This window comes from Cricetulus griseus, chromosome 3 (genome assembly GCF_003668045.3).
Source record: "Cricetulus griseus strain 17A/GY chromosome 3, alternate assembly CriGri-PICRH-1.0, whole genome shotgun sequence".
NCBI classification, from domain to species: domain Eukaryota; kingdom Metazoa; phylum Chordata; class Mammalia; order Rodentia; family Cricetidae; genus Cricetulus; species Cricetulus griseus.
The window spans coordinates 255,456,153-255,483,532 of record NC_048596.1 but is presented as its reverse complement, the minus strand read 5'-3'; the positions used below and the strand labels follow the sequence as shown (position 1 = coordinate 255,483,532).

The 27,380-nt window shown below is 42.4% G+C and overlaps 1 protein-coding gene across 2 annotated transcripts in view; it reads right to left on the bottom strand.

Annotated features, from left to right (window-relative positions):
- Cdyl (chromodomain Y like) overlaps nucleotides 1–2,803 on the bottom strand; it is a 128,140-nt gene extending 125,337 nt beyond the window's left edge. For both annotated transcript variants that reach the window (XM_027410356.2, XM_035442914.1), the window contains exon 1: nucleotides 2,409–2,803. In XM_027410356.2, coding sequence (XP_027266157.1) covers nucleotides 2,409–2,432 — 24 coding nt within the window. In that variant the 5' untranslated portion in view covers nucleotides 2,433–2,803. The remainder of the gene's footprint in view (nucleotides 1–2,408) is intronic.
- Between the last annotated feature and the right edge of the window lie 24,577 nt (nucleotides 2,804–27,380).

Genomic DNA, 27,380 nt, shown 5'->3' with positions numbered 1-27,380 from the left:
TTCTGCCCAGCCAGCCACAGATCACAGTGCTCATCTAAAGTTGGTCATCACTTCTGCTGCACAAATAATACCCTGTGAACAAACTGTATCTTTTTAAACAAAAATGGGACTAGGGCATTTTAAATCGGCTACAGGACACCACTGAGTACCCCTTTCTACACGCCTGTTGTAGAGGTGGGCTTTGTGTATTTTCTCACACAAACTTCACAGCTCTACAAGAGATGCATTGATCCCAACTTCACAGATGAGGAAACAGTTTTCAAGGCTAATTTACTCAACTTGACAGCTGGAACTCAGTAACAAGCTATTTGACTGCACACCGGGACTCTCCACCACTATACAAAACTTCAAATACAATTTTCTCTACCCCCACCCCCTTTAAAGTACTTATTTTATGTGTGTTTATTTGTGTGGGCACCAAGTGACAGTCCTCAGAAATCACAGTTCTCTTCCATAGATGACACTGGCCAAACATTGGTAGTGAGGTTTGGTAGCATGAGCCTTCACCTGCTGACCCCTCTCACTGACTGGCCCTTTTGTTTGTTTGAGACATGGGCTCACTATGCAAGCCCAGACTGTCCTGATCCTCCTGCCTCAGCCTCGGTCCTGAGATTACAAGTGTACTACTTCAACATCAACTTTTCATTGTAATATAGTCACAATGTTTCCACCCACTAAAGAAGTTAGAAGGACGCCTGAAAGATACTAACCAGGACACACCTACATTGGCTTTCATCACTTCAAATCATATCTCTATGTTACCTTTTCCCTCAAAACAAACTAACAAAAAACCCGGCCTCTCCCTTTGCACAGGTGGACGCATCTGTTCCCCAAGAGGTGCTTTTTCAGAGCACTGTCCAACACATACCTCCATCTCTCCCTATGAAATCTCTATACCAAGGCACTCAAAAACACCCTAAATAATCACAAACATTAGTTCTATTTATAAATGACATCTGTCAGAAAGAATGGTGAATAGGAAACAGGAGGCTATAGGATAAACAGGGAAAGTAACTTTACTAATTCACAACACAACAGTGATCAGTGTGTCATCATCCCCTTTACTCACCAAGGATACAACTTATGTATAATGTGCGCCTCTTGCCCAAACACTCACACAACAGTGAACACTCAAGACTAAGCACCAAAGCAATGATCTCATGTGGAAGTAAACCCCCACCTTGCTCACACTCAGGACTTTCTGTACTTTCCACGCCTTGGCCAGTAAGACATCTTGCCTACCTCCTAGACTCTACTGCGCCGATTCCCAACTAAGATGTGTTCATTCCTGGAAGCAAAGCTTCTTGGGAATGGAGAGTTTTCTCTTTATATCCCCCAGTGACCTAAGACAGCATACAGTGAATACACTGAGGCACTGCTAATATGTAAAATGGTTGAAAGGCAGAGGCAATTTTCAGTGATAGGTACAACATACTGAAGAAGAACAAATCAAGGGCAGGCAACAACCTTCCCCTTAAGTCTACAGAAGGCAGCCTCCTTCTAAGGACTTTTGTAAACATTTGTTTTTTAAAGGCAAGAAACAAACAAAAAACTTGCTCTCACTGCTGTCAACAAAGCTTCAGACTATGCCAAAAGCAGTAATACACACAGAAGGAAGCACACCTTGGAAGGCTCACACAGGGCTGTGAGCTTATTTCAATCCCTGAACACCAGGTCCCTAAAGGCATCATAAAGGTTGAGTCTGGATAGAATCTGGAAAGTTTTAAGTCTCTTAAAAGGATGTATTTATACATATGTGAAATCAGAGAACCACTTAGTCCAAAGGCACACAGCCTTTACCCTTCTGTACTCCCAGGAAGTCTACTTTGAAATACGTCAAGAAGTTACGTGGAGACATTCAGAATTCGTCCAAGATCCAGACCGATAACTCTCAAACTTGAAGTTAAAGCTGGCAGACCCGTCACCCATAACTCATCGTCTCGACTCTTAAGTACCCTTTCCTACTCCCAAGGCTGCGACGACAGCGCATCGGCGTTTAAGTTCAATTTCCTGGCTCCGGCCACAATGCTAACCTAATTAAAGCATGTGGTCAACGTTCAGCATTTTCGGTGCGATATTTTGCATCCCTCTGGCTAGTACCCGAGTGGAGACAGTCTCACGAGCCCCCCGCGAGGCGACACCCGGTCCACCAAGCTCTAGCAAACGGGCAGGAAAAGCACCCCCGCGCCTCCCACGGACCCTGCCCCGCGCAGGCACGGGCTCCCCTCGCCAGCAGCACTTTGGGCTGAGTCTGAGCAAGTCGCTCGTGTCAGCGCCACTTCCCCCCAGCCCGGCAACTCCGGCGCCCCCGCCCGCCGCTCGCTCGGGGGGCTGGCGCACGCTTCCCGTCCAGCAAGCGGGGCACCGAGGCCCGCGGGCCGGGGGCGCCGCCGGGGGGAGGGGAGTACCTCGTACAGCTCCTCGGAGGCCATGGTGGGCGGCGCAGGGGCGCGGCGGGGTCGGGGCGCGGCACCCGGCGGCAGACACTTTGTTCCAGTTGGGTCCCTGCGTGGCCTGCGCTTCCTGATCCGCGGCCGGCGCCGGGCGCAGTGCACGGACCAGCCTCTCGCTCCGGGCGGCCGGTGCGGGCCGGCGGCAGCGGGGTTGTGCGCAGGAGCAGCTGCGCAACGCGCCCTGGGCGCCCGCGCTCAGTGCCCGGAGGGCCGGCTGAGGCTCAGGCGCGGGCTCATCACGCCCGCTAGGGGCCGGACGGACTGGGGCGGGCGCGGCGGCGAAGCGGGCGGTGCGGCGGGATCCGTGGCTCCCGGTCTCCGGTGTAGTGCAAAAAGCTTCCTACTTGCGACCGAAAAACCTGCCCCGGCTACTGAGCATGCCCAGTGCTGCCGCCCGGCCCGGCGGAGCAGTACTCCCGCGCTCCGGGTTTTCGGGCCGCCCTCGCGGGAGGGGCGGGAGGCGGCGGGGCGGGGCGGCCGAGGGGAGCACCGACTCCGTTCCGGGCCTGGGCGCGGGCGGCGGGCTGCAGGGAGCGAGCCAGCAGGAAGGGGAGGAGTTGGGTGGGGTGGGCGGAGCCGTGGAGGGTGGTGGGCGGAGCCAGCTGTTGTGGGCGGGGCTCCGAGTTGCCCAAGTCCGGCTCCCCGGGGTCCTCTTGGCCACGGCACCGCCCACCGGCCCTGCCTGGACGTGGGCGCTAGTTGCCCGGCAGAGGGCGGGACCGGGCGGCGCAAGAGGGTCGTGGAAGAGGTTGACTGTGCGGGCTAGGGCAGGTAACCCAGCCCGAAGTTGAGCCAAAAGGGACCTGGCGGGCTGGTGGGCTCGCGCCTGGAGTCGCGACCCGACGGCGGTGGCCGTGCTGTTAGCGCCTGTGGCCGGGAGAGCGCAGTGGCTGCCTCCGTGCGCCCGCAGCGGGCGCCGGACAGGGACAGCGCCAGCAAGCTAGGGGCCAGCGGTGTGGCCAGGTGGAGGCTCCCGCCCTGCCACGTGCCCGCCGCCCCTACGGCCGCAGCCAAGACCCGGAGCCAGGACCGCGCGCCCCGCCGCGTGTCGCCAGCTGGGCCTCCTACCGGGGTGGGATCTGGGCGCGGGGGAAGGCGGCGCGAGGGCGCGGCCGTCTAGCTCTGCCCGCAGCTTCCCCACGCCAGGCCTCGGGTTCCTCCTGAAGTGTCCACCTTCCCTTAAGGGGAACGGAGAGGAGTGCTCCGAATGTGGACTCCCGGAGGTCTGCGTTCTAAAAGGACCAAAGCTGTCAATGGTGACGCGTCTTGTGGGCACCGGGTGGACAACACTCCCTCTCCGTCTGCTGCAATTGGCTGGCCTTTCCTCTTGTTATAGGTGAGATGGATAGAGTGGGCCCGGTCTGCACGGCTCATCTACCAGGAAACTGGACGTTTTTCTGTCGTTGGCCAAAGAGGCTACCGGACCAGCTTCCCCAAACAGTCAGCAACACAATGGAACGTCCCCTCGGGGCACTACAGATACTTTCTCCTTCTATGCCGTACCATCACTTCCCTCTACTCCCAATGCTTCCTCTCGGGCGCCACCCCTGCCCTCAAAGATCCTAACCGACCTCCTAGACGTTGGGCTCATCATACCAGTTTTCTTCTTAAAACCCAACTGGTTTGTGTACAACAGCATTCTAACTGCCACAGACGTCTAGAAGTTCCCCGCCTTGCCCATACCCAGATTAAAAAACAACAACACGCCAGCTCCTTGAGTGCGTGGCATTACAATCCCCAGTTCTTCAATAAGGTACCCATGCTTGTGACTGCCATGACTGCAAAGCCCCCTTAGACTCCTACCACCATCACGTCGAAAGCCTGCTCTTCCGGACTTCCCTCGGGGGATTCCCAAGGCACTCAGTGCGTGCTCCATGGTAGCGTTATTTCCTATATTTTAGTGTTTATCCACTCATCTTCAAATTTGAGTTTCCTGCCCCAAACACTACCCTGTACACATGAAATAAGTTGATATTCAATCAGCAGGGATTCCAAGTGGCCAAAGAAAGACCAATTAAATTCCTAAACAAGAACCACAAATTAAGGAGTCCTACTCATCAACTATTTAAGGCGCCACAAGCTCCGCCTTTCCCAGGTGGCTCAGCCAATGCTGTCCCCACCTCCAAACAGGCCTCCTCACTTAGCAGTTTCTTTGTTTGCTACATAGGAGGTTCATCTCAAGTCCTATTAATTCATCAGCATACTTGTTAAACTCCTCGAAGCTAAGAATTAGGACTTTACCCAAAAGCATCTCAAAGCCAGTGGCGCACCATGTTAAGTGCTCAAGGGATGACCCAACACCATACAAGCAAACTGAAAAAAATATATATAAACAAAACAAAGCAGGCATCCTCGACATTCAATGAGCAGATTAACATCTCACATTCAAACCCATGTACAAGAGTGGATACCAAAATAAGTATAAACATTGCTATTTCCACCAAGCTCACACTCATCACTGCTACTTTCTAAACAGAATGTATTAACTATTCTCAAGGTATTGCGCCGTGTTATCGCTAAAGAGCCTTCAGTGCTATCCCTGCTGCCCTTCCAGAAGGAGAAAAGTGGCTGGAGATACAGACACAGAGACCACAATCAGACGCTAGGCTAGTATATAGAGAATAATCCTTCCCCGTGGTAGAAAAAACAGCCTGGGGTTAGGGATGGGAGGGTTAAGAGCCTTAGTAAAGTCACCCAGAAAAGTTCACATTTTAACAACATCGAAGACCTAAATTATGACTAGCCACAATTAGTCCTCTATGTAGAAGGTGTAGCTCCTAAGCAGACTCTGCCCAAGCATTAGCAAACCATTCTTCTAGAAACTCAGCACCAATTGCCTCTCCTCCAATGAGATGGCTTTCACGGCAGGAGACCTGTACTCAGTTTCTCAATTAGTGATCCGAAAATCTAACCACACTTTCAGCTGTCCATTTGCCTCCTCTTCCCTGACCTTCTTGCTTCCCTTCATTTAAAAAAACCACTGGATTATCAAATGCTATTTTTCCTATGTTTTTTACATCATCCGTTGGTTGAATTTACCTTACTTTCAAATGCTGCTTTCCTCCCTCACTTTTTAATATAAACATTTTATCAGTACTTATAACAAAAGTAAATATGCTCAAGATCACTTTGTGGCTTTGAATTCATAGCATCTTTATGAAATAGTGCAGTTTTTACCAGAGTTACCAAGACCACGTGTGTGGGTGTACAAGTACTTTGTGGATTAAGAAATCAATTTCCCAAATGCTTCCAGAAGACTGTACCAAAAATACAAAGCACACAGTAGTATCTTACAAGGTCCACAGTACACAAGTGCACACAGTACAAATCTTAAAAGGTTATGGAAGTTGTCGACACCAGACAATGGACACACGTGACTACAGCACACGTCTGTGACACTAAGCTTGAGCTCTTACCTGACTGGAAGCAGTGGGGGAGATTCAGTCCATTTTACTCCTTCTTCAGAAACTCACAAGCCAATACTACTCAAGTACAACTCTTCGACCAGCCACCATAGCTATTTTCCATCTCTGGAGAGCAATGACTGAAAACAAAATTTGAGGTCTCTTCTTTCTCCCGTCCTTCTCCTACAGCCAACGCAGCCAACTGCTGGTCCTATTCTTCCAATAATCTGCATGCCATCTACATTTGAATCCCAAGGCATGCTGGAGGAGATGGGGGATGGGACTTTAAAGACAAAAGAAGCCAAAATCAAGCACCAAAAGCTCTCTAAGCCAAAGGCATTTTCAGGATGGGTAGCTGTGAAAGGCTACAGATCAAGCAATTCTGTACCCCAAAAGCATACTCCATCTTGGCTACTGCCTCTAAAGCTCAGAATTTAATTATGGATCTTATGAAGAAGGGACCTAAAGTTGATTTGTTTAAACATAATGGGGCTAAAAGGAAATTAAATACCATTCTTGTTATAGGCTATCCATTCCACAAAACTAAGTGGAATTCCCATCTCTATCACCTGCAGAGAGAGAGAGGAAAAACTCAAAATTAGGAAGAAAGCAAGAGCAAGAGGAATGGGAAGTCAGGTACTGTGTTCTCTGCACTTAGAGGCAACCATTCTTTCCTGAAAGCTTAAATTGTATATACTAGTGCCTCTTCAAGCCAGCTAGTATCTGACTGCTAGTTTCACCCCCATTTCCTTCCCTGGTTGAACAGTCAATCTCCTATTTCAGCCTCTCCTTCCCACTCAAGACAGGACCTATGTGATATCTTTCCCAAGCCATTATTGCTTCCTGTCCAAGCACCACCATTTAGTTTTTTGCTCTAGAGAGGTCAGCTCTGAGACTTCTTTGCATTTGATTTCAACAATTTCTTCTTAAACTGAGGAACCACTACCGCTCAGCCGGGCAATTTGCAGTTAAAGGTCCCTTCCTTCCTTCCTTCCTTTCTTCCTTCCAGTACTAGGAACTGACACATTCTAGGCTAGCATTGGACAACTGAGCTACATCCCCAGCAAGGGTCATTTTTTTTTTTCCAACTAATACTCTGCTTTCGACTTTTCCCTGTTTTGTTTCTTTAGTTTGGATTTCGGTTTTTCCAGACAGGGTCTCTCTGTGTTGCCCTTACTGTCCTGGAACTCACTCTGTAGCCCAGGCTGGACAAAGATCCACCTGCCTCTGCCTTCCAAGTGCAGATTAAAGATGTGTGCCACCATCAGCCAGCAACTTTCCCTTTTTTATTTAGCTCATGGTGATTCACCAAAATAACCTCTATATTTTATTAAATTATTCTAATCAAACAGAAGCAAGGAAGTTTTTTTTTAATTAATAAGGGTGTACAATATCCCAACTTCTGAAAAGAGAAAAGACCAAAAATTATAGAGAGAGCAAATAGCCACAGGTATCCCCATGGATCTCTGGTTGACTTTATGCCAGAGTTAGCTCATTTTAGATCCTTGAAAAAGCAGCAAGTAACTTTCCCTTGAATTATTGTGATAATTAATTACATTTATTACTCAGCTGAGACCACCCAGCAATCTCTAACCCTCAGAGAGGAGATGCCAGGGGATATTTTGGCTAATAAGGAAATTAAGAACAACAAGGTGGCCAAAAGCAACCAGAACCCAGACTTAGCCCAGGACCTGGGCGAGAATCAAAGAGAATGAAATCTAATGAAAAGAGTAAGTGAATTTGGAGGCCAGACAGGAATATGAAAACACAAGGTAGTACTTGGTTTTGTTTGCTTTATGTCACTCTTATTCTCCAGACCACCACCAGCAGCAGCAACAGAAGCACCTTTGAACTTGTTAGAAGTGTACATTCTCTGGGCTAGAGCTTTAGTTCCATAATAAAACACTTGCCTAGTAAGTGCAGGGCCATGGGTTCAGTTCCTAGATCCTCATACCAAGAGAAAAGTATAAATGCATTTACCCAGCAATCTATTCAGCTCAGAAGGCCCATGGAATGATTCTAATGCAAGCTAATGTGTGAGATGCAATGGTTTAGATCAATGTATAATATGTATATATATAAAACTAAGCTACAGGCTTCAAGCCATTAGTGGATCATTAAATCATTTTAGATCTTAAGTAGCATCTTTTAAATGACAGAATGGAATGCACAGAATGGAATACACCTGGAGAAAGAACTAAGTGCATCTGTCACTTTGTCAAGAGTCACTATTGTGTAGTAGACTTCTGTTTATATAACACACACACACACACACACACACACACACACACACACACACACACACACACATATATATTCATGCTAAATATGTGTGGATATACATATATACCCATGTGCATATGTATTCACATGTACTAAATCATAATATTTGTGTATATATGTGTGTGTATGCATATGTTTTGTTTTAGTTTCATTTTTGTTTTTGAGACAGGAACTCACTATGTAGAACTGTCAGGCCTCAAATTCATAGATATCTGTCTGCCTGAGTGCTGGGATGAATGATGAGAGCCACCACACCTGGCTACAAAATACGTTTTTACATTTTGAGCTATGTCAAGATTTTTGAAAAATAATATTTGAAAAGATCAGTAACACTTGCAAAATTAGGTGGTCAATTATATATGCATTGTATTGTTGAAGTGCTTTAAAAATCAGTCTCTTAAATGATCCTTTTAAGTAAGGCATTTTTGCCAGCATGGTGGTGCATGCCTTTAGTCCTAGCACTCAGACACCAAAGGCAGGTAGATATCTATGAGTTCAAGGACAGCCTGGTCTACGTTAGAGAGCTCCAGGGTAGCTAAGACTATATAATGAAATGTTGTCTCAATATATTGATTTCTTATGGGATTTATGTGTGGTCATACACGCCATGGCACATATGTGGAGGTCAGAGGACAACTTTATGAAGTCAGTTCTCTCCTTCCTCCTTTACATAGGTTTCAGAAATAGAACTCGGGTCCTCAGGCTTTGAGTGGAAAGTGCCTTTACGCAATGTGTCATCTCACTACCACCCTTCTGCCCTGCAATTTTTAAGTTAAATTCCTTTTTTTTAAACTCTTAGCATGTATTTACTTATTGTGTGTATGTGTCTACTCATACCACAGGGCATGCATGGAGGTCAGAGGACAATATGCAGGAATTGGTTCTCTCCTTCTACCACACAGAATCTGGGAACCAAACCCAGGCTATCAGATCCAGCAGCCCTGAATCATCCTTTTTTGTGTGTAGTATACATTATCGATTTTTAAAAAAATGATCAGATTAGGTTCCCTTCTGAACTACCCATACCATGTCAATCTCATTGGACTAGTGAGAATGTATTATATGTATAACATAACGAGTATATTCATACAAGTGAGCCTGTGCACGTGTGCAAAAGAAGCTAAATATCTTCAGTTACTCTCCACCTTGTTTGTTGTTTGTTTGTTCAAGGCATGCTCTCTTCCCAAACCTGAAGTTCATTTATTTAGCTAGGCCAGCTATCTAGTGAGTTTTCAGAGTTTCTTCCCGTCTCCCCTACCCATCACCGCCCTTCCAAGCACTGGGGTTACAGCTGTGCACCACCACACTCAGATCCTCATGCTTGCTTGCAAGGATTTTACCAGCAGAGCCAATTCTCCAGCCCCAATTTTATATTACATATCTTGAGCCTTTCCTTCTAGAGAATCTAACAAATTAAACAACATGGATGAAAATTTAATTTGGTCAATAGAAATACTGAGAGAGAGGAAGAGAGACAGACAGACAGGCACAGAGAGAGACACAGAGAGGAGAGAGGGAGGAGAAAAGAAGGAAGGAAGGAATGAAGAAGAAGAAAGAGAAAATGAACACAAAAGCCCTTGGCCTGTAGTGGGAACTGTTCTAAAATCCTTACAAATATTAAGCTCTTTAATTCAACAAACACCTAATGAAACTATAGCTAACATTTACAGAGATCTCTAAGCAAGCACATCCATCCACAGAGCACCTTTAGGGACGGACGCACAATGCTACTGCCTGTATGCCAGTTCATGAGGAAAGTTCAATCCATGCTCAGGTCCATGCAAATTTAAGACCTGAAAGGCTGAATCACTAAGTTGTAGCACAAATTCTAATAGGTCTTATCAATAAAAACCCTGAGTCAGATATCGGGGTAAAGGCTGAACTGTCAGAGAAGTAAAGGAACCAGCCACAAGAGAGACCTCGAGCTTCTCCTGAATCCTCAGACCAAAGGGCGATCCCATCCCTGTGATTCCTCAGACTGACTGCTGTTCACACTGCCTTGCACTCCTGTCTACCTCCACCTTATATTCTTCTCTCTGCCCAGCCATATCACTCCTGTCTCCATCTTCCTAGTGCTGGGATTAAAGACATGTGATCCCAAGTGCTGAGATCACCTTTGTGTGAGTTGTTTCTCTTTTACACAGATTCAATCTTGTGTAGCCCAGGGTGGCCTTGAACTCACAGAGATTCACCTATCTCTGCCTCCCAAATGCTGGGATTAAAAGCATGAGTCACAATGCCCAGCTTGCTAACGTTTTCTTATTTTAACGGATTTAGAAAAATTGTGAATTTAGCTCAGTCCCCACATACTCTGTACTCAGGCTCCCCCGTGATTAATGTCTTCTGATACTCTTGTATTTGTCACAACTAATGAAGCAAGACTGATACTTTTTGTGTATGTGGTGATGGGAACTCAGCTCAAGACTATATGCCCGCTAGGTGCACACTCCACCCCTGGGCCAACCCCTGGTTCATCACATTAGCTAAGTCTGTATTTTATTCAGAAACCCTTAGTGTTTTGCTTTCGTTTTTTGGTTTTTGGTGGGGGGTGGGCATTGGTTTAGTTTGGGGGGGTTGGTCTTGGGGTTTAGGGTTTCTTTCTTTTTTCTTTTTTTTTTTTTTTTTTTTTTTTTTTTTTTTTTTGCTTTAGTTTGGGATGAGGATTCAAGACAGGGTTTCTCTGTGTAACAGTCCTGGCTGCCCTGGAACTTGCTTTGAAGACCAGGCAGGTCTCTAACTCTCAGAGATCCTCTGGCCTCTGCCTCCCAAGTACTGGGATTAAAGGTGTGCCTCACCATCACCCACCTGAAACCCTTAGTTTTTACCCTTCCTTTCCTTAGGCCGGCGTGCCAGGTGGGTACCACCTGGTTGCTTTGGCTGATCATGACTGTGACAATTTCTTCCACCTCCCTTCTATTTAATGACCTTCTCAGTTTTGAAGCATATGGCTCATTTGCTCCAGGAGGCCATTTGCAGACTCCCCATGCTGGATTGTGTCTGATGGTGGAGTCTTCTTTCATTAGACTAGGGTTTATGTTTGGGGAGAGTGACAGTGTAGGTTCTTACCTATTCTTTTTTTTTTTAAGATTTTATTTACTTATTATGTATTTACAACATTCTGCTTGCATGTATATCTGCACACCAGAAGAAGGCACCAGATCTCATAACAGATGTTTGTTAGCCACCTTGTGGTTGCTGGGAATTGAACTCAGGACCTCTGGAAAAGCAGTCAGTGCTCTTAACCTCTGAGCCATCTCTCCAGCCCCAAATACCATTCTTATCACTTCTCATCCTACTCAGGGTACATCCACCCAACATTGCTTGTTGACATTTGTTATCACTTGACTGCAGTGCTTGTCAGGTTCCTTACCCCATCTTGCCCTCCTTTTCCTGTTTCGTGCTGTGCTCTTGGGTAGGGAGTCAAAATACGTAGCCCTTCTTGGGGAGCAGGACATCTAGAAAGGTATTTGGAATTCATGCAAATAAGAATTTGCTTCTCCTCCTCTACTCATTAATTCATTAATCACTAATTTCCATCAGTCCAGCCCCCTGGATGTTGGTCATATACTTTAGATAGTAGTCCAACTGCTTTACCTCTGGGCAGCAGGGTTTTCTGTTGACTCTTTTGACTCACTCTCCCCAGCACAGGGATTGTGTGTTTTGAGCATTTCCATTTTTTCTGGCACTATAAGATGTTCCAAGATCATCTTGAATATTTTCCTAGAACCAGCCACTAGAGAAGCATACTAGGAAGCAAGATCTGGCTACTGAGTGTGCGCAACTGCTAGTGGTGATTTTTAGGGTTTTGACTGGATTATACTTAAACTGCTGAGCTTAAAAACTAAAAGAATGATGAACTCAGAAGGTAAGGTTCGGAAAAGGCCCCGTGTAAAGACTTGGGTGTGAAACATGATATCTCTGAGGATCTAAAGAAGCTGGAATGCAGAGACCAGGGAGAGGGACTTAAGATGGAGTGTAGAGGCAGATGAGGCAGGTGAGCCTAGTGGTCATATAAATGTCCTAAACAATAATCTGGCATTACTTTTTTAAAAAGATTCGCTTATGTGTATGTGTATCTGTGAGTATATGCCATGCATGTGTGGGTCCCCATGGAGGCCAGAAGAGGGTATTGGATCCCCTAGAGCTGGTTGTAGACAGTTGTGAGCTGCGCAATGTGGGTGAAGGGAACTGAACTATGGTTCTCTTAAAAGAGTACCAAGTGCTTTAACTGCAGAGTCATTTTTCCAGCCCACTGATCCATATTCTTAAAAAGCTTAGCTTTTACAGGGTATGATGACACATGCTTGTAATGCCAGCAAATGGGAGGAGGGAGATGGAAACAACTGCAATTCACTTGGCTGAGTACTGAGTTTGAGGCTAGCCTACATAACGTGCTGTGTCTACAAACAGGACTGGGTGTGGTGGTCCTTTAATCCAAGGGCTCACACTGAGATAAGACAAGTAGACAGTTATCTGTGAGTTCAAGGCCAACTTGGTCTACAGAGAGTTTCAGGCCAACCAGTGAGACCCTGCCTCAAACAAATAACCACCAACCAAACAAATAAAATCTTGAATCTAAGATATAGAATCAGTGATAGACCCACAAATAACTTAATGGAAAAAAACAAAAAAAAAAAAACCAAAAAAAACCCCAAAAACCCTGTGGCATATATATATATATATATATATATATATATATTATATATATATATATGAATTTTATTCATAAAGAATAAACCATGGTGGCTCATATCTGTAATCCCAGCACATAGGAGGCTAAGGAGGGAAGAGTGACGTAAGTTCAAGGCCATCCTGGCCTACAGAGTGCATACTGCTCTTTCTGAGGACCCAAGTAAAGTCCTAGTACCCACCTCAGGCAGCTCATAACTGCTGTAACTCCAGCTCCAGAGGATCTGACACCCTCTTCTGGAGCTGCACTCACATGTGCACATCCCCGCCCTCTCCCCCATATATATACCCAATTAAAAATAAAATGATCCTGCCGGGCGTTGGCAGCGTAGGCCTTTAATCCCTGCACTCTCGAGGCAGAGGCAGTCAGATCTCTGTGAGTTCGAGACCAGCCTGATGTGTAAGAGCTAGTTCCAGGTCAGCCTCCAAAGCCACAGAGAAACTCTGTCTCAAAAAAACCAACAAAAAAATTATTAATCAAAAAGTAAATAAAATGATTCTTTAAAAAAAAAAGTTACTTGCAGGAAAATGGATGGAACTGAAGCTCATCCTGTTGAGTGAAATAAGCCAACTAAGAAAGACAAATACCAGAATTCTCTTGTATACAGACTCTATATGTGACATGAAAGAAAAAGAGGGACTATTTGAGGGGAGGAAGGTGGGAAAGTGGACAATAAGAGAGGATAATGGGGTGAATGTGTATCTGAGAAGATGGCATAATAAAACCCATTATTCTGTATGCTACTTTAAAAAAATCCAAGCAAATACAAAAGAAAAAAATGGCTCTACGAAGAGTAGGCATTTTTTTATGCCTGAGTGAGGCACAGAAAGAGCAGTTTATTCTGATTATTCCACTAAATTTGATGTGCTGTACTTGTTTTAGTGTGTGTGTGTGTGTGTGTGTGTGTGTGTGTGTGTGTGTGTTTGTGTGTATGTGTGTGTGATTGTCTATTTAAAAATACTTAATTATTTCAACATAAATTTTTGATGCCTTTCATTTGCTGATGCCCACAGTAACCAAGCATCACATTGAGGTCATCCTATGCAACAATAAATAAAAGTGACAATACTGGATATTTAATTTCACTTTTTATTACAAACGAAAAACTTTCACCACGAGGAATGGTGCCTGCTAAGGAGATTTTGTAGGCATCTTCAGTCAGTGTAACACAGTTTTTCTTTCTTTTCTTTCTTTCTCTCTCTCTCTTTCTTTCTTTCCTTTTCAAGATTTATTTATTTCATGTGTATGAGTGTTTCATCTACATGTGTGCCTGAAGGCCAGAAGAGGACATAAGATCCCATTACGGATGGTTGTGAGCCACCATGTAGTCACTGGGAATTGAACTCAGGACCTCTGGAAGAGCAGTCAGAGCTCTTAACCGCCTAGCCACCTCTCTAGCCCCATAGTTGCTTTCTAAACCTAGTTTAAAGAAAGTTTTGCAGGGAATAGTGACCAATAGCTTTAGTACCAGCACTGTGGAGACTGAAGCCAGCAGATCTCTGAGTTCAAGGCCAGCCTATAGTGATTTCAAGGTCAGCTAGGACTACACAGGGAGACCCAGTCTCAGAAACAAACAAAGCAAATACAGAAACTTTAGAAACTAAATCATGAATGCATATCAGATTTTGATATCCACAAAAGTGATCATTATATTTTATTTTCATTTAAAATTTTTTTTGTTTTGTTTCATTTTTTGAGACAAGGTTTCTCTATGTAATAGCTCTGGTTGTCCTAGAACTCACTCTGTAGACCAGGCTGGCCTTGAACTTACAGAGATCCAGCAGCCTCTGCCTCTCAAATGCTGGGATTAAAGGCATGTGTCACCACTGGCCAGCTTATTTTTTCTTTTTTAAAATGTATTAACATATAAAAAAAAGTGTCAACTTTTGGTGTTGGGATTTGCTTAATAAGGTTTTGGTATATTTAACATTTTATTACTTACTTTTGTGTGTTAATAATGTGTCTAGGGTTATGAATCAATGTTCATGAGGAAAGTTGGCCTGAAATTTTTCTTTCTTATGTCTTTGTCAGGCTCTAATATGACAGTTACACAGGTCCTCAGAGGCTGGTATCTTATCCATTAGGCTGCTGGTCACAGTGACTGTACAGATCTCATAGAAGGTGGCAAATGCTTCCTTTTCCAATGTTTAGTCTGTGTATCAATGCCACTATTTCTTTTTTCAGTGATTGTATGCATTTGCTTTCTAAAATTCTCAGGTGTTAGAGCATTTTTGTTATAAATTACCAAGATAAATATTCAAACTTTGCTTTTTTTTTTCTTTGATTTTTTGAGACAGGGTTTCTCTATGTAGCTTTGGAGCCTATCCGGGCACTTGCTCTGGAGACCAGGCTGGCCTCGAACTCACAGATATCCGCCTGCCTCTGCCTCCTGAGTGCTGGGATTAAAGGTGTGCACCATCAATGACTGGCCTCAAACTTTTTCTTAAAAAAAGATTTTCTTTATTTTTTATAAAGATTTTATTCAGTTAAAAATAAAATAAAAAATTTAATACAATTTTTAATTTTATTTATAAATAAAATCTTATTTACATAATATTATTTTATCAACCATATAGTTTTATATTATATGCATAGGTGTTTTGTCTGGAAATATGCCTGTGTTTCATGTGCATGCAGTGCCTGAAAAGACCAGAAAAGGGCATCAAATCCACTGGAACTGGAATTACAGACAGTTGTGAGTCATGGATGTTAAGACTCATGGATGGGTTCTCTACAAGAGTAGCCAGTGATCTTAACTGCTGTTCTCCAGCCCCAAGATTCATATTATTTAAGAAGGGTTCAAATCTCCTGTTTATTCCTGTAAAATTTCAAGTTCAGCAACAAGAAGTCCCACCAAAAATCTAGGATTGCAGGGTCTATAGTAACGCCTCATTCTAATTCATCATTTTTTTTTTAATGTGGGTTAGTGTCATACCTGCATATCTGTGTGTGTACCACATGCATTCTTGATGTCCAAGCTGGCCAGAAGAGGACATTGGATCCCTTAGAACTGAAATTATAGGTAGTTATGAGCCACCATGTGGGTGTTGAGAACCAAATCTATGTCTTCTGTACGAGCAGTGGATGGATGGCTCTTAACTGCAGCTCCTTAAATTTCAACTTTTTTTTTGAAATTTAAAAGTTCACATGTCACAAATGTCCACAAATTTTATAAATACTCTATAATACTTGAAAAAACCCCCTCCATATTCTGCAGCTGTACACAATGTTCCCTGTCTGTCTGTCTAGATTGATATGTATACAAACTAGTATTTATGTTGATCAAGTCTTTCAATTACTGGGACAGGTATATTAAACCTTGCCAATATGTTGTGAATTTATCTATTATGTCTTTGGTTCAGGTTTTGCTTTATATATTTGTTTAAGCCGTGTTGTTTGGCACACATATTTACAATTGCCATATTTGGCTGGTAAAGGAAGAGCTTTTTTAGTGTAATGACACCAATAAGGCTTTTGAGTTTAAGTCTACATTTTGAAATCAAGGCATCCATAACCAGAGCCAGTGAGATGACTTAGGGAGTAAAAGTACATGCCCCAAGTCTGACTACCTGAGTTTAATTCTCAGGACTCATGCAAAACAAGAAAACCAACTCCTGCAAATTGTTTTCTGACCACCACATATGCATCATGTCACATGCACACACACACACACACACACACACACACACACACACACACACACACAAATAAATAGAACGTCTTGAAAATATGGAGGTGATGGGTATGGTGGTACATGTAGGTGGATCTCTGTGAATTTAAGTCAGCCTGGTCTACAAAGCAAGTTCCAGGTCAGTCAGAGATACCATGTAAGACCCTGTCTCAAAAAAAAAAAAAATTCTACAATCAATGAATAATAGAATAAAATTAAAAATTGTGAAAAATTTTCAACAACTAGATTTCCTTTGATTTGTGTTTATGTGATAGAAATGTCTCCATCTTTGCATTTTTAGTGTGTTGGATCCTGACATTTTACCTATGTTCCTTATTACTAAACATTTCATTTTTAAATTCACCTTGACAAGCTTTGCTCATTCATTGGTTTGTTTACACTAAGGGGAATTACTGATCTGTGCAGTTTTTATTCCATCTGTCTCAGTTGGGGTTACTATAGCTATAACGAAACACCATGGCCAAAGATACTTGGGAAGGAAAGAAAGGGTTTATTCAGCTTTGTTTCCTCATGGCAGTACATCATCACATCGTATTAGAACAGGAATTCAAGCAGACAAGGGACCTGGAGCCAGGAGGGATACAGAGGCCATGGATGAGTGCTGCTTACTGGCTTGCTCCCCATGGCTTGCTCAGCCTGCTTTCCTGTGGAACTCAGGGCCACCAGCCCAGGGGTAGCACCACCCACCATGGGATGGGCCCTCCCCCATCAATCACTAAGAAAATGCCTTACAACTGGATCTCATGGAGGCATTTCTTCAAGTAAGGCTCCTTCCTTTCAGATGACTCTAGCTTGTGTCAAGTTGACATAAAACTAGCCAGGACACCATGTCACCCCCCCCATTTATTTTTTCATTGTGCAAGCATGTGTCAGTCAGAGGACAACTTGTGAAAGTCTTTTGACCATGTGGGTTCTGGTGATTAAACTCAGCATCAGGATTGCAAGGCAAATACCTTTATTCACTATGCCATCTCACTGGCCCTGATTCCACCAAACTATGCTATTTTGTGTTTTTGTATTTATCCACCCCTTCTGGATTTCTCTTTCTTTCTTTCATTTGTTAGTTTCAGGTAGATTAAGAAGTTTAAAACAAATGTTTTTCTACCTTAAAGTCAGGTTTCTATTCAATATATGGAGATAAACTTTTCTTTTTATTAAGTATGTTAATACTTTCATCTTTTTTCCTGAGCACCATGAGACACACTACTTGATACAGCTCATTTTACACCTCATCCTTATTTCTGTTTCTTTGTTTTTTAGTTAATTAATTTACTTATTTGTGTGTGTGCGTGCGTGTGTGTGTGTGTGTGTGTGTGTGTGTGTGTGTGTGTGTGTGTGTGTGTGTTCCATATACCATGGCATGTGTTTGGAGGCCAGAGGCCAACACTGTAAAGTTGATTCTCTTCTCGTATCTTTGTATAGGTTCCAGGGATCAAACTCAGGTCCTTAGGCTTGCTGGGTGTAATGGTTAGTGTTGTCAGTTTGATAGAAGTTAAAAATCAACGATGAAATGGGCCTCTGGGCATGCTCATGGGAGAGATTATTTTCTTTGAGTTAATTGGAGTGGGAAAACCTGTTCACTGTGGATGGCACCATTCCCTAGGTAGTAGTTCCAGGATTGAGTAAGAGTGGACAAATCCAACTGAGCACTAGCATGTATACAGTCTTTGCTCAGCTGCTCCTGCCACTGTGGCTTCCTGCCCATGATGAACTGTGACCTGGTCCTGTGAGCAACAGAAAAAGAAACTGAGGTATGAGCCAAGCTGAGTCATCTTGCCAGCCCTGGTGTTTTGTATATGAAGTCATTTATTAGCTTATATTATCTTGCAATTTTTCAACACACCTCTATCTGAAATCATTTTCTATCCACTTGTTGGACAACTAGTATTTCCTTTAGTGTAGATCAGTGATAATGTTTGCCTGAAAAGGTCTCTGTTTTACCTTTTTATGTAAGGCTATTCCACTCAGTATAGAATTCCAGGTTAGCAATTTTCTCTTGATACATTCAACAAAGGTTATTGTATTCTACTTTCTTTTCATTGTTTCTTCTGAGAAATACTAAAATTTCTTCTTATCTCTCTCCCTGTCTCTCACAAAAAAAAAAACACAAAAACACTGTGGGTGGTGTGTGTGTGTGTGTACGTACATATGTGTACAGATCAAAGAACAACTTGTGGAACTCTCTTCTCTCCTTCCGTCATGTGGGGCTTGATCAAGGACTGGACTGAGTTCGTCAAGCTTAGTGGAAAGCTCCTTTACCCATTAAGCAATCTCACTAGCCCAATTTGCACCCCCTTGTTCTAAGGTTTTTCCCTTTGTCTTTTGTTTTCTGCTTATTCTGCTTGGTGATTTTGAAGTTGATATTTCAAGCTCCCGCATCTGGAGTATTTGTGGGTCTGTTTCTAATGTCTGCTATTTTCACTGATTTCATTCAAATTGTTTTGTGTATTGTGTCCTTTTATTCCTGTGCATCAGATTGTATTATGTGCCTGACACTGTATTTGTAACATTGTAGAAATGTCTGGGTTCTGAGGTGGTATCTTTCTCCAAAGAGGATTAAATTTCCTTCTGCCATTTTTTGAGATGTTCATATATTCAAAAGTCATCGAAGGCTAAGGTCATGGGTTGAAATGTCTCTAGAAATACTTCCTTCTGATTTTAATCTGTGTGAGAAAAGTTTATTCACCACAGCTGCCACCCTAGGATGGGCCTTGGACACTAATCTCTGACACCTTAGTCTTTTATGATTTTCAGAACCACATTTTGGCTGGCCTTTTGAGCTCTGGCTCTTTGGGTTTCTCATAAAAGAAAAGCATATCAAAATCAGAGGCTTTCCTCCTAAGGCCCCCACACTTTCCTCCTCAGGTTTAGTTTTTCATTATTTGGTTTTCCTGTGTACCAGAATCTTACAAATGTTGGCCCATAAGCTTTTCTATTCATCCGAAGTAGGAAAGTTAGCCTGGCTTATTTTATCTGCCATTCCCAGAAGCCATATCTAACCTCTACCACCACTCTGTAGAACAGGGATATCATTTGCATATTAAAGAGAGGAAACAGGTCAAAGATGACTGAAGAATGGGGCTAGCCCTAGATACAATAAAAACACTGTTTATGGTGCATATAGAGTAGGTGGCCTGGAGATTCTCAGCTGTGGCTGTTTAAGTAGTCCCCTTTAAAACCACAAGGGAAGTGCCTTTGCATCAGAACCAGGTCTGCAAACAGAGCCACGGGGGAACTTTCAAGCTCATGCATTGGACTATTTCTTGAGTTACAACTTTGAAAAGATCTATCTAACAAGTGTAACTGAGAAGTGCTAGTCTGGGTTGTCATCTGCCCTTAAGAGCACATCTCAAATTAGCTCCGAAACAGTTTAAGGACATGCATGAAATGGCTGGGAGCAAACACTAATTTTCTCATAGTTACTTTGAACATTTCTGTGAAAGAATCTTCACTTAATATGATAATGTAGTTGCAAAGATAGCGAGAGGCTGTGCTGGGTTATGTAACAGTAACAATAGATCTCAGGATGAGGACATGTTGAATTTCCATAGCCAGAAATGAAACAAAGCCAGCAGAGGGTCTAAGAGGCAGGATGGGGCTGGGAGTTGGGTTAGGTTGTCTCACTAGTTGTCTGCTTTCTGAAAGTTAAAGCTCTCCTGTCCCCCACAGTTCCATCTACACTATGCTAATGTTTCTCATTCTTTTTCTACAGATTTTCCAACCAAGTAGCGTCCTTTCTTGTTGGGATTCTTCTTTGTCCCTTTATGGGGACTTCCTTCTAGCTTTGGCCCAGATTTCTCCCTCGGAATAGCTCAGTTTCACATCTACCTTCCTCTGACTCAGAAATAGGCTCTCTCCTGCTTCGATGAAGTTTTTGCTCCTCTCTGTTCACTGCCAACCCCGAGAATATTCTTGTCAGTGAGGCAAACTTTTCCCCACCAGTTTACAGAGAACTGAAGCCTTTAGCACTCCACACTCAGCCAGCAACACTGCACAGCTCCCTGTGAAAGCCACATACACATTTATTTATTCTGGAGCATGTTTTCTACTTGGTTTGTCATTACTTTTTTTTTTTTTTTTTTTTTTTTTTTGTCCTTGTACGTGTTTGAATGCTTCAGAGAGTGGCTTCCTGGTGAGTCTTATATGATAATACTTTGAACCCACCAGCTCCCAGGACACAAGAGAGTCCTCAACGATTAGGAGGCCAAATGCCATCCTTTCTGCCCCATATTCCTACAATAAGTGCTTATGGAACACAGAGCAGGGAAGCTCTTTCTTGTGGATGAGAAGATGTGACTGCATCCAATTGAGGTCAGTTCATGGGAGGAAAGACTGTTTCCACCCTAGGTTGGCTGTCTAGCTTCAGCAGAACAATAGACTTGCTTTGGGAGCAGGCATGAAAAGAAGGAATAGCAATCTGTTCAAAGACAGCTGTTGAGACTGTCCTAAACTTTCCCCAAATAAAAAGATGAAGGTGCTCTTTCAGTCAAAGCACAGAATATGTGATGTTACTAATATATATATATATATATATATATATATATAATTATATATAAACAGTTTAAAGATCTGATAGATATACATGACTGAACAATGATATACCTATATAATAAAATATTAGGAGCCCTTAGAAAGGTGGTTTTAAGATTTTTTTAAAGATAGGAAAATGGATGTGCTTTGCATGATAAGCCACAAAGCCTGAACACATATGTAAAATATCTATAGAAGGATATAATATGACAAAAAATGTAAATTGGAAATAATCATTTTCATTATGGATGAATGGTGATGCCTTGAGGCAAAAGGTCAGAAGGTTGTTCCTGCTACACCTGGTTTGTCCTTTCTGAGCTTCCAAACATTTAAATTTAACTTCTTATTTAATACTCAGACTTATAATGAAAAATAAGGAAATGCAAAGGCACATCAGTATATTTTCAAGTGTGCAAAAATATATCCAGCAAGAATGAACTTAATATATCAGTTGCTATTTTTTCCAGAGATATTAGGTTTTTACTCCTTTTTGAATTTTTGTATTTTCCAGAGGTTTTATATATCCAAAGCTTTTTCCCACTTCCTCATTTTTAAAAAACTGAGTCCAAGGTCTTTAGCTCAGACGGGCTTCTAACTCCCTGGGTGACCTTGAACTTCTGAGCCTCTGGGATCCACACACTCAGTTTATATGGTGTTGAGGATCAAATCTCGGGCCTTGTGAGTGCTAGACTAGCATTCTACCAACTGAGCCACACCCCCAGCCCCCAAAATTATTTTTAATAAAATACATTTCATTTAAAAATGAGTGGAAAAAGAAAGTAAATAATTTGGAAAGCATATGTTTAGAAACATTTAAAGCAACATAGTTTATGTCTTAGTTTCTTTTCCTGTTGCTGTGGTAAAACACCTTGACAAAAGTAACTTAAGAAGATTTATTCCAGTTTCCACTTCAGCAACAGTGCACCACAGTGAGGAAGTCAAATCCCAAGGAACTTGAAGAAGCTGGTTACATTACCTCAGTCGGGAAAGAGCAATGAAAGCTTGTCTGTTTGCTGCTCAGTAGCTCTTCTCTGTCTATGCAGCCCAGAGAAATGGAGCCACCCACAGTGAGCTGGTCTCCCCACCTCAATAAATGAAATCAAGAAAATGCCCTAGAGGCATGCCCAGAGTCCTTCCAGGCCATGCTAGAACCTGTCAAATTTCCAACACAGACCATTAAAGCTTGTATTACAATTTTTCTCATTTAGAGATAAAGCCATCCTTCAGGGTGATTTTAGTATGTTATTAATAAATAAAATTATACAACAACCTTTCTTCAAATGTCATATGGAGAATAGATTCTTGAGAATAGATTCTTCTTCCTATTCACAGTAAGGATGGTTTTTCATTTAAAATACGAGCACGGAGAGCGAACAGAGCCAACTGATAACGAATCGTGTGATCTTGGAAAAGTCATTTAACTTCTGAATGTCTAGTCACCCTCAACTCCAAAGTAGAGAGCTTGAGTTAGGTTTCCAAGCATGTGTAGTAATGTGGACTTGTGCCGCTTTCAAAGCTATCCTGGGAATCAATACCATAAAATACTCTATTTCAGAGCCATTTCAGTTACAACAAAAATCACAGCCATTGTCCTCTACCTATTGCCTTCACAAACCAGGTGGTTTTACCCATGTGAAAAGGTAGGAGAATCCTAATCACAAAATACAGGCCAATCCTTTGAATTTTACTATTTATTTTTGTTTTGTTTTTCCAGACAGGGTTTCTCTCTATAGCTTTGGAGTCTGTCCCATAACTCTCTCTGTAGATTAGGCTGGCCTCGAACTCATAGAGTTCTGCCTGTGCCTCTGGAATGCTGGGATTAAAGGCTTGCATCACCACCATCTGTGCTAGTTTTATTTTTTAAAAATTATTGCCAGGTGGTGGGGGGGCACACCTCTAATCCCAGCACATGGGAGGCAGAGGCAGGTGGATCTCTGTGAGTTTGAGGCCAGCCTGGTCTACAGAACAAGTTCTAGGCTAGTCAGGGCTGTTACATAGAGAATCCCGGTCTCAAATATATAATATATATATATATATATATATATATATATATATATATATAAAATTATTATTTTGAGAAAGGATTCACTATGTAGCCCTATCTGTCCTGGAACTCACCTTGAAGAGCAGGCTGGCCTTAAACTCACAGAGACCCACCTGCTTCTGCCTCCCAAGTGCTAGGATTAAAGGTGTGTGATACCACTGCTCAGCTAGAGTTTTTATTTTTGTGTAGACATGTTTTTGGGAATCATTAGTTTAGATGATACCATTTCAATATTAAACATAGATACATATATGCATATCTATATCTAGGTACATTTTGAGATGAGGTTTCACTATGTAGCCCATGCTGGCCTCAATTTTGTGATATTCTTGCTTCACTCAGCCTACTGAGGGCTGGAATTATAGGCTAGTGTCACCATGGCCAGTTGTAATTACATATATATGAATTAATAATCTGTACATTTATTTATATCAATCAGTTGTGGATATAATTTTGGCCCATACTTTATACTTACACTGGGTCTAAAGAGAGAATAACACCTTTTGGTCATTAAATAATCATAGCATTGCTAAGAGTTGCAGTTTTCAGTGGTCCTGGGAGCCTGGAGGGGCCAAGTGTTCTCTTAACAACTCATGAACAATAAGCCACGAGGTGACAAAAATATCCACATATTACGTAATGGTTGAAATTGTCTGAATTCTAGCCGGGTGGTGGTGGCACATGCCTTTAATCCCAGCACTGGGGAGGCTGGGGAGGCAGAGGTAGGTGAATCTTTGTAAGTTCGAGACCAGCCTGGTCTACAAGAGCTAGTTTCAGGACAGCCTCCAAAGCCATAGAGAAACTCTGTCTCAAAAAACAAAACAAAACAAAACAAAACAAATTTCTGAATTTACAAAGTGAGTGGACTTGAATTCAGTTGCTCTAGGACTGGGTTCAGTCTCCATAAATCAGGGGGTGGTGGAAGCATGAGAAACAGAAGGTTTTTGTTTTGTTTCTTGAGACAGGGTTTGTTTTTCTATGTAACAGTCCTGGCTGTCCTGGAACTCATTTTGTAGACCAGGTGTGTTTCAAACTGGCTGAGATCCACGTAACTGTGACTCCTGAGTGCTAGGGACCAAAAGGTGTGCCACTACTGCCTGGCTCCAGAAACAGAAGTTTAAGGCCAGCCTGGGCTATATAGTAAGCTCAAAGCCAGCATGGGATATAGGAGAGCCTATCAGAAAAAGAGGTGAGGAGGAGGTGGGGACTGGAAAGAAAAGAGAGAAATTGGAGGGATATTGGAGGAGTTAGAAATGTGTTCTTGCTCTCCAGGAACTTAAAATCTGACTAATGGCAGGAAAAAGTAAGGGCGCTTACTACCCAAGCATGAGAACCTGCGTTTGCATTTGGAGCCCAGTACTCATGTAAAAAGGCTTGGTAGCAAGTGACTTTACCTGTTGAGTCTATTCAATGACTCTTAACATTTACTTATTTTGTGTATTTGGGGTGGTGTATGCAAGCATTTTCTCCTGTCATGTATGTTCTGGGAATCTAAGTCAGGTCAGTAGTTTTGGAGGCAACCACTATTGCTCAACCTGTTGAGCCACTGCACTGGCTGGAGATCTATCTTTGATTTTTTGGGGGTTTTGTTTGTTTGTGTGTGTTGGTTTATTCTTTCTTTCCTTTCTTCTTTTCTCTTCATTCCTTCCTTTTTCTTCTTTCTTTTCTTTCTTCTCTCTCTCTCTCTTTCTCTCTCTCTCTCTCTCTCTCTCTCTCTCTCTCTCTCTCTTTCTTTCTTTCTTGCTGTGATGTGCAGCTCTGGCTGACCAGGAATTTAATATGTAGACTAGCCTGACCTGGAATTTATAGAGATCTGCTTGCCTCGGCCTCCTAAATTCTGGAATCAAAAGGCATATGCTACTATAGAAGATCTGATGTAACACACACACACACACACACACACACACACACACACACACACACACACACACACACGGAAAAACAAACAAAAAACCAAAACCATCACAAATAAGGCATCTTTTTGTTAGTGCTAAGTCTTATGTTAATACCTAACAGGATGTATTCGAGCTGTCAGTTGGAATTATCTGGTAGGTAATCTGAGATTGGAGGTTGGAATTCAAATGAATATTCAGACAATAGAGTCAGGTGTTGAGGGTTATCAGTGATGCAAAGAAACAATGCAGCAAGTATGAGGGGAGAAGTGGCCAGGCCTGGTGATGAATTTGGCAGCCCCCTCGACTTAGGAAAAGGGAGAGGGAAGAAAATATTTAACAAGACCAACTGCTTAGACTTGGTAGCAAGTGCTTTTACCTACTGAGTCAGCTCAATGGCTCATAACATTTGTTTATTTTGTATGTTTGGGGTGAGCAAAAAAAAATGAAAGAATGCAACAGTACAGAATTCAAGAGAGATGATTTCATCTAAGAAATAAGTAAACAATATTTCAAAATGTTGCAGAAAAGACACACCAGGAATTGTTTAAATTTCAGAGAAGCTTAAAGAATTTGGAGTGATATTCAAGACATATGAGTAAATGATTTAATTAATAGATATTTTCCAGGTGTGCATATTTGTCATCATCAAAGACTGACTTCCTTAGAAACTAGAGTAATCAAATGTGAAGTTAAAAAATGGGGCTTGCAGTCAACACATCAATGTATCTATCTGATAAAATAATTTGCAGAGATAAAGAAGGCACTACATACCAATGAAGGAAGCAATCCCTCAGGAAAGACTCAGCTGTAAATATATGTGTTTTGAGTGTTGGGGCACCTAGTTTCATAAAATGAACAGCAATAGGCACAGCAGTTCAGACAGCTCCTGTTACAGTGACAGTGGTGACTTCAATACCTCATCTTTAGACAGGTTATCCAAACAGAACTCTTGAAAGACACTTCAGAGGTAGCCTGCATCAAAGATGGGATGGGCTTAGTAGATATCTATAGAATATTCCATGGAGCCTTCTCTAAAACAGACCACATTCTAGGTCATAAAGTCTTAATAAATACAAAAGAATTTAAATAATTTCTTGCACCTTATCAGATAAAAGTGAAACAATACAAATAGCTGGAGACTGACTAATACATTCTTTAAAAAAAGAAAAGAAAAGAAAAGAAAAGAAAAAAAGAACAAGCCAAACTCAAAAGCACTAGGAGGAGAGAACTAGAGACCAAGTTAGAAATTAATATATGGAGGTTAAAGAATGGTACATACACTCAACCAAACCAAGTGATTGAGAAGATAAACAAGAATGGAAAACCTTGTCAAAGAACCAAAAGAAAAAGACAATATCCAAATTAATAAAATTAAATGTGTGAAAAGTGAAGTTTACAGCACACTGCACTGGAAACCAGAAGACCAAAGGAAATAATTTGAAAATACATATTTCCCCCCCAAACAGAACATCTAGAAGAAATGAGCAAGTTTCTAGAGACATGATCTACTGTGGTGGTTTAAATAAGATGTCCCTCATAATCTCAGGCATTTGAATACTTGGTCCTTGCTGGAGGAAGTATGTCATTGGTGTCAGGCTTTGAGGTTTCAAAGGCCTATTCCTCTCCTCAATTTACTTTCTCTGTTTCCTGCTTGTAGACTGAGATATGAGCTCTCAGCTGGTCCTGCAGCTATGCCTGGTGTTTGCTATCATTTATCCTCCACATCCTCTACCCCCCCAGCCCTGTGATAGTGATGGAATCATATCCCTCTAAAACCCTAAGCCCCAAATTATCCATCTGGAACCCTAAGCCCCAAATAAGCCCTTTCTAAGTTGTCTTGGTCATGGTGTTTTATCACAGCAATAGAAAAATAACTAATAGCACCTACAGAAACAAAGTCAGGAAGATATAAACAAGCAGATTCATAACAAGGACCAAAGGGACATGCTTCAACATGACAAAGAGAAAGCTGAAAGCATTTCCTCAAAAATCAAGAATGAGGCAAAGGTTCCTAGGTTCATTGCTTTATGTCTTAGCTAGAGTGATAAGACAAGAGAATAAAAGAAAAAGAACAAAACAGGAAAGCAGGAAGCCACAGTGTTCCTATTTACAGTTGATGCCATTCTGTACTTACAAGACTTTAATGGGGCTGGAAAGATGGCTCTGTGGCTAAGAGCACTGGCTGCTCCTGCAGAGAACCTGGCTTGCATTTGCAGCACCTGAATGGCAGCTCACAACTATATGTGACTCCACTTCCAGAGAATCTGATACCTTCTTTTGGCTTCCTAGGGCACTGTGGACACATGTGGTGCACATATCTACACTCAAGCAAAACAAAATCTTATCTAAAAAGAACTTACTGGCAACCAGAAGACCTGGATCTGATAAAA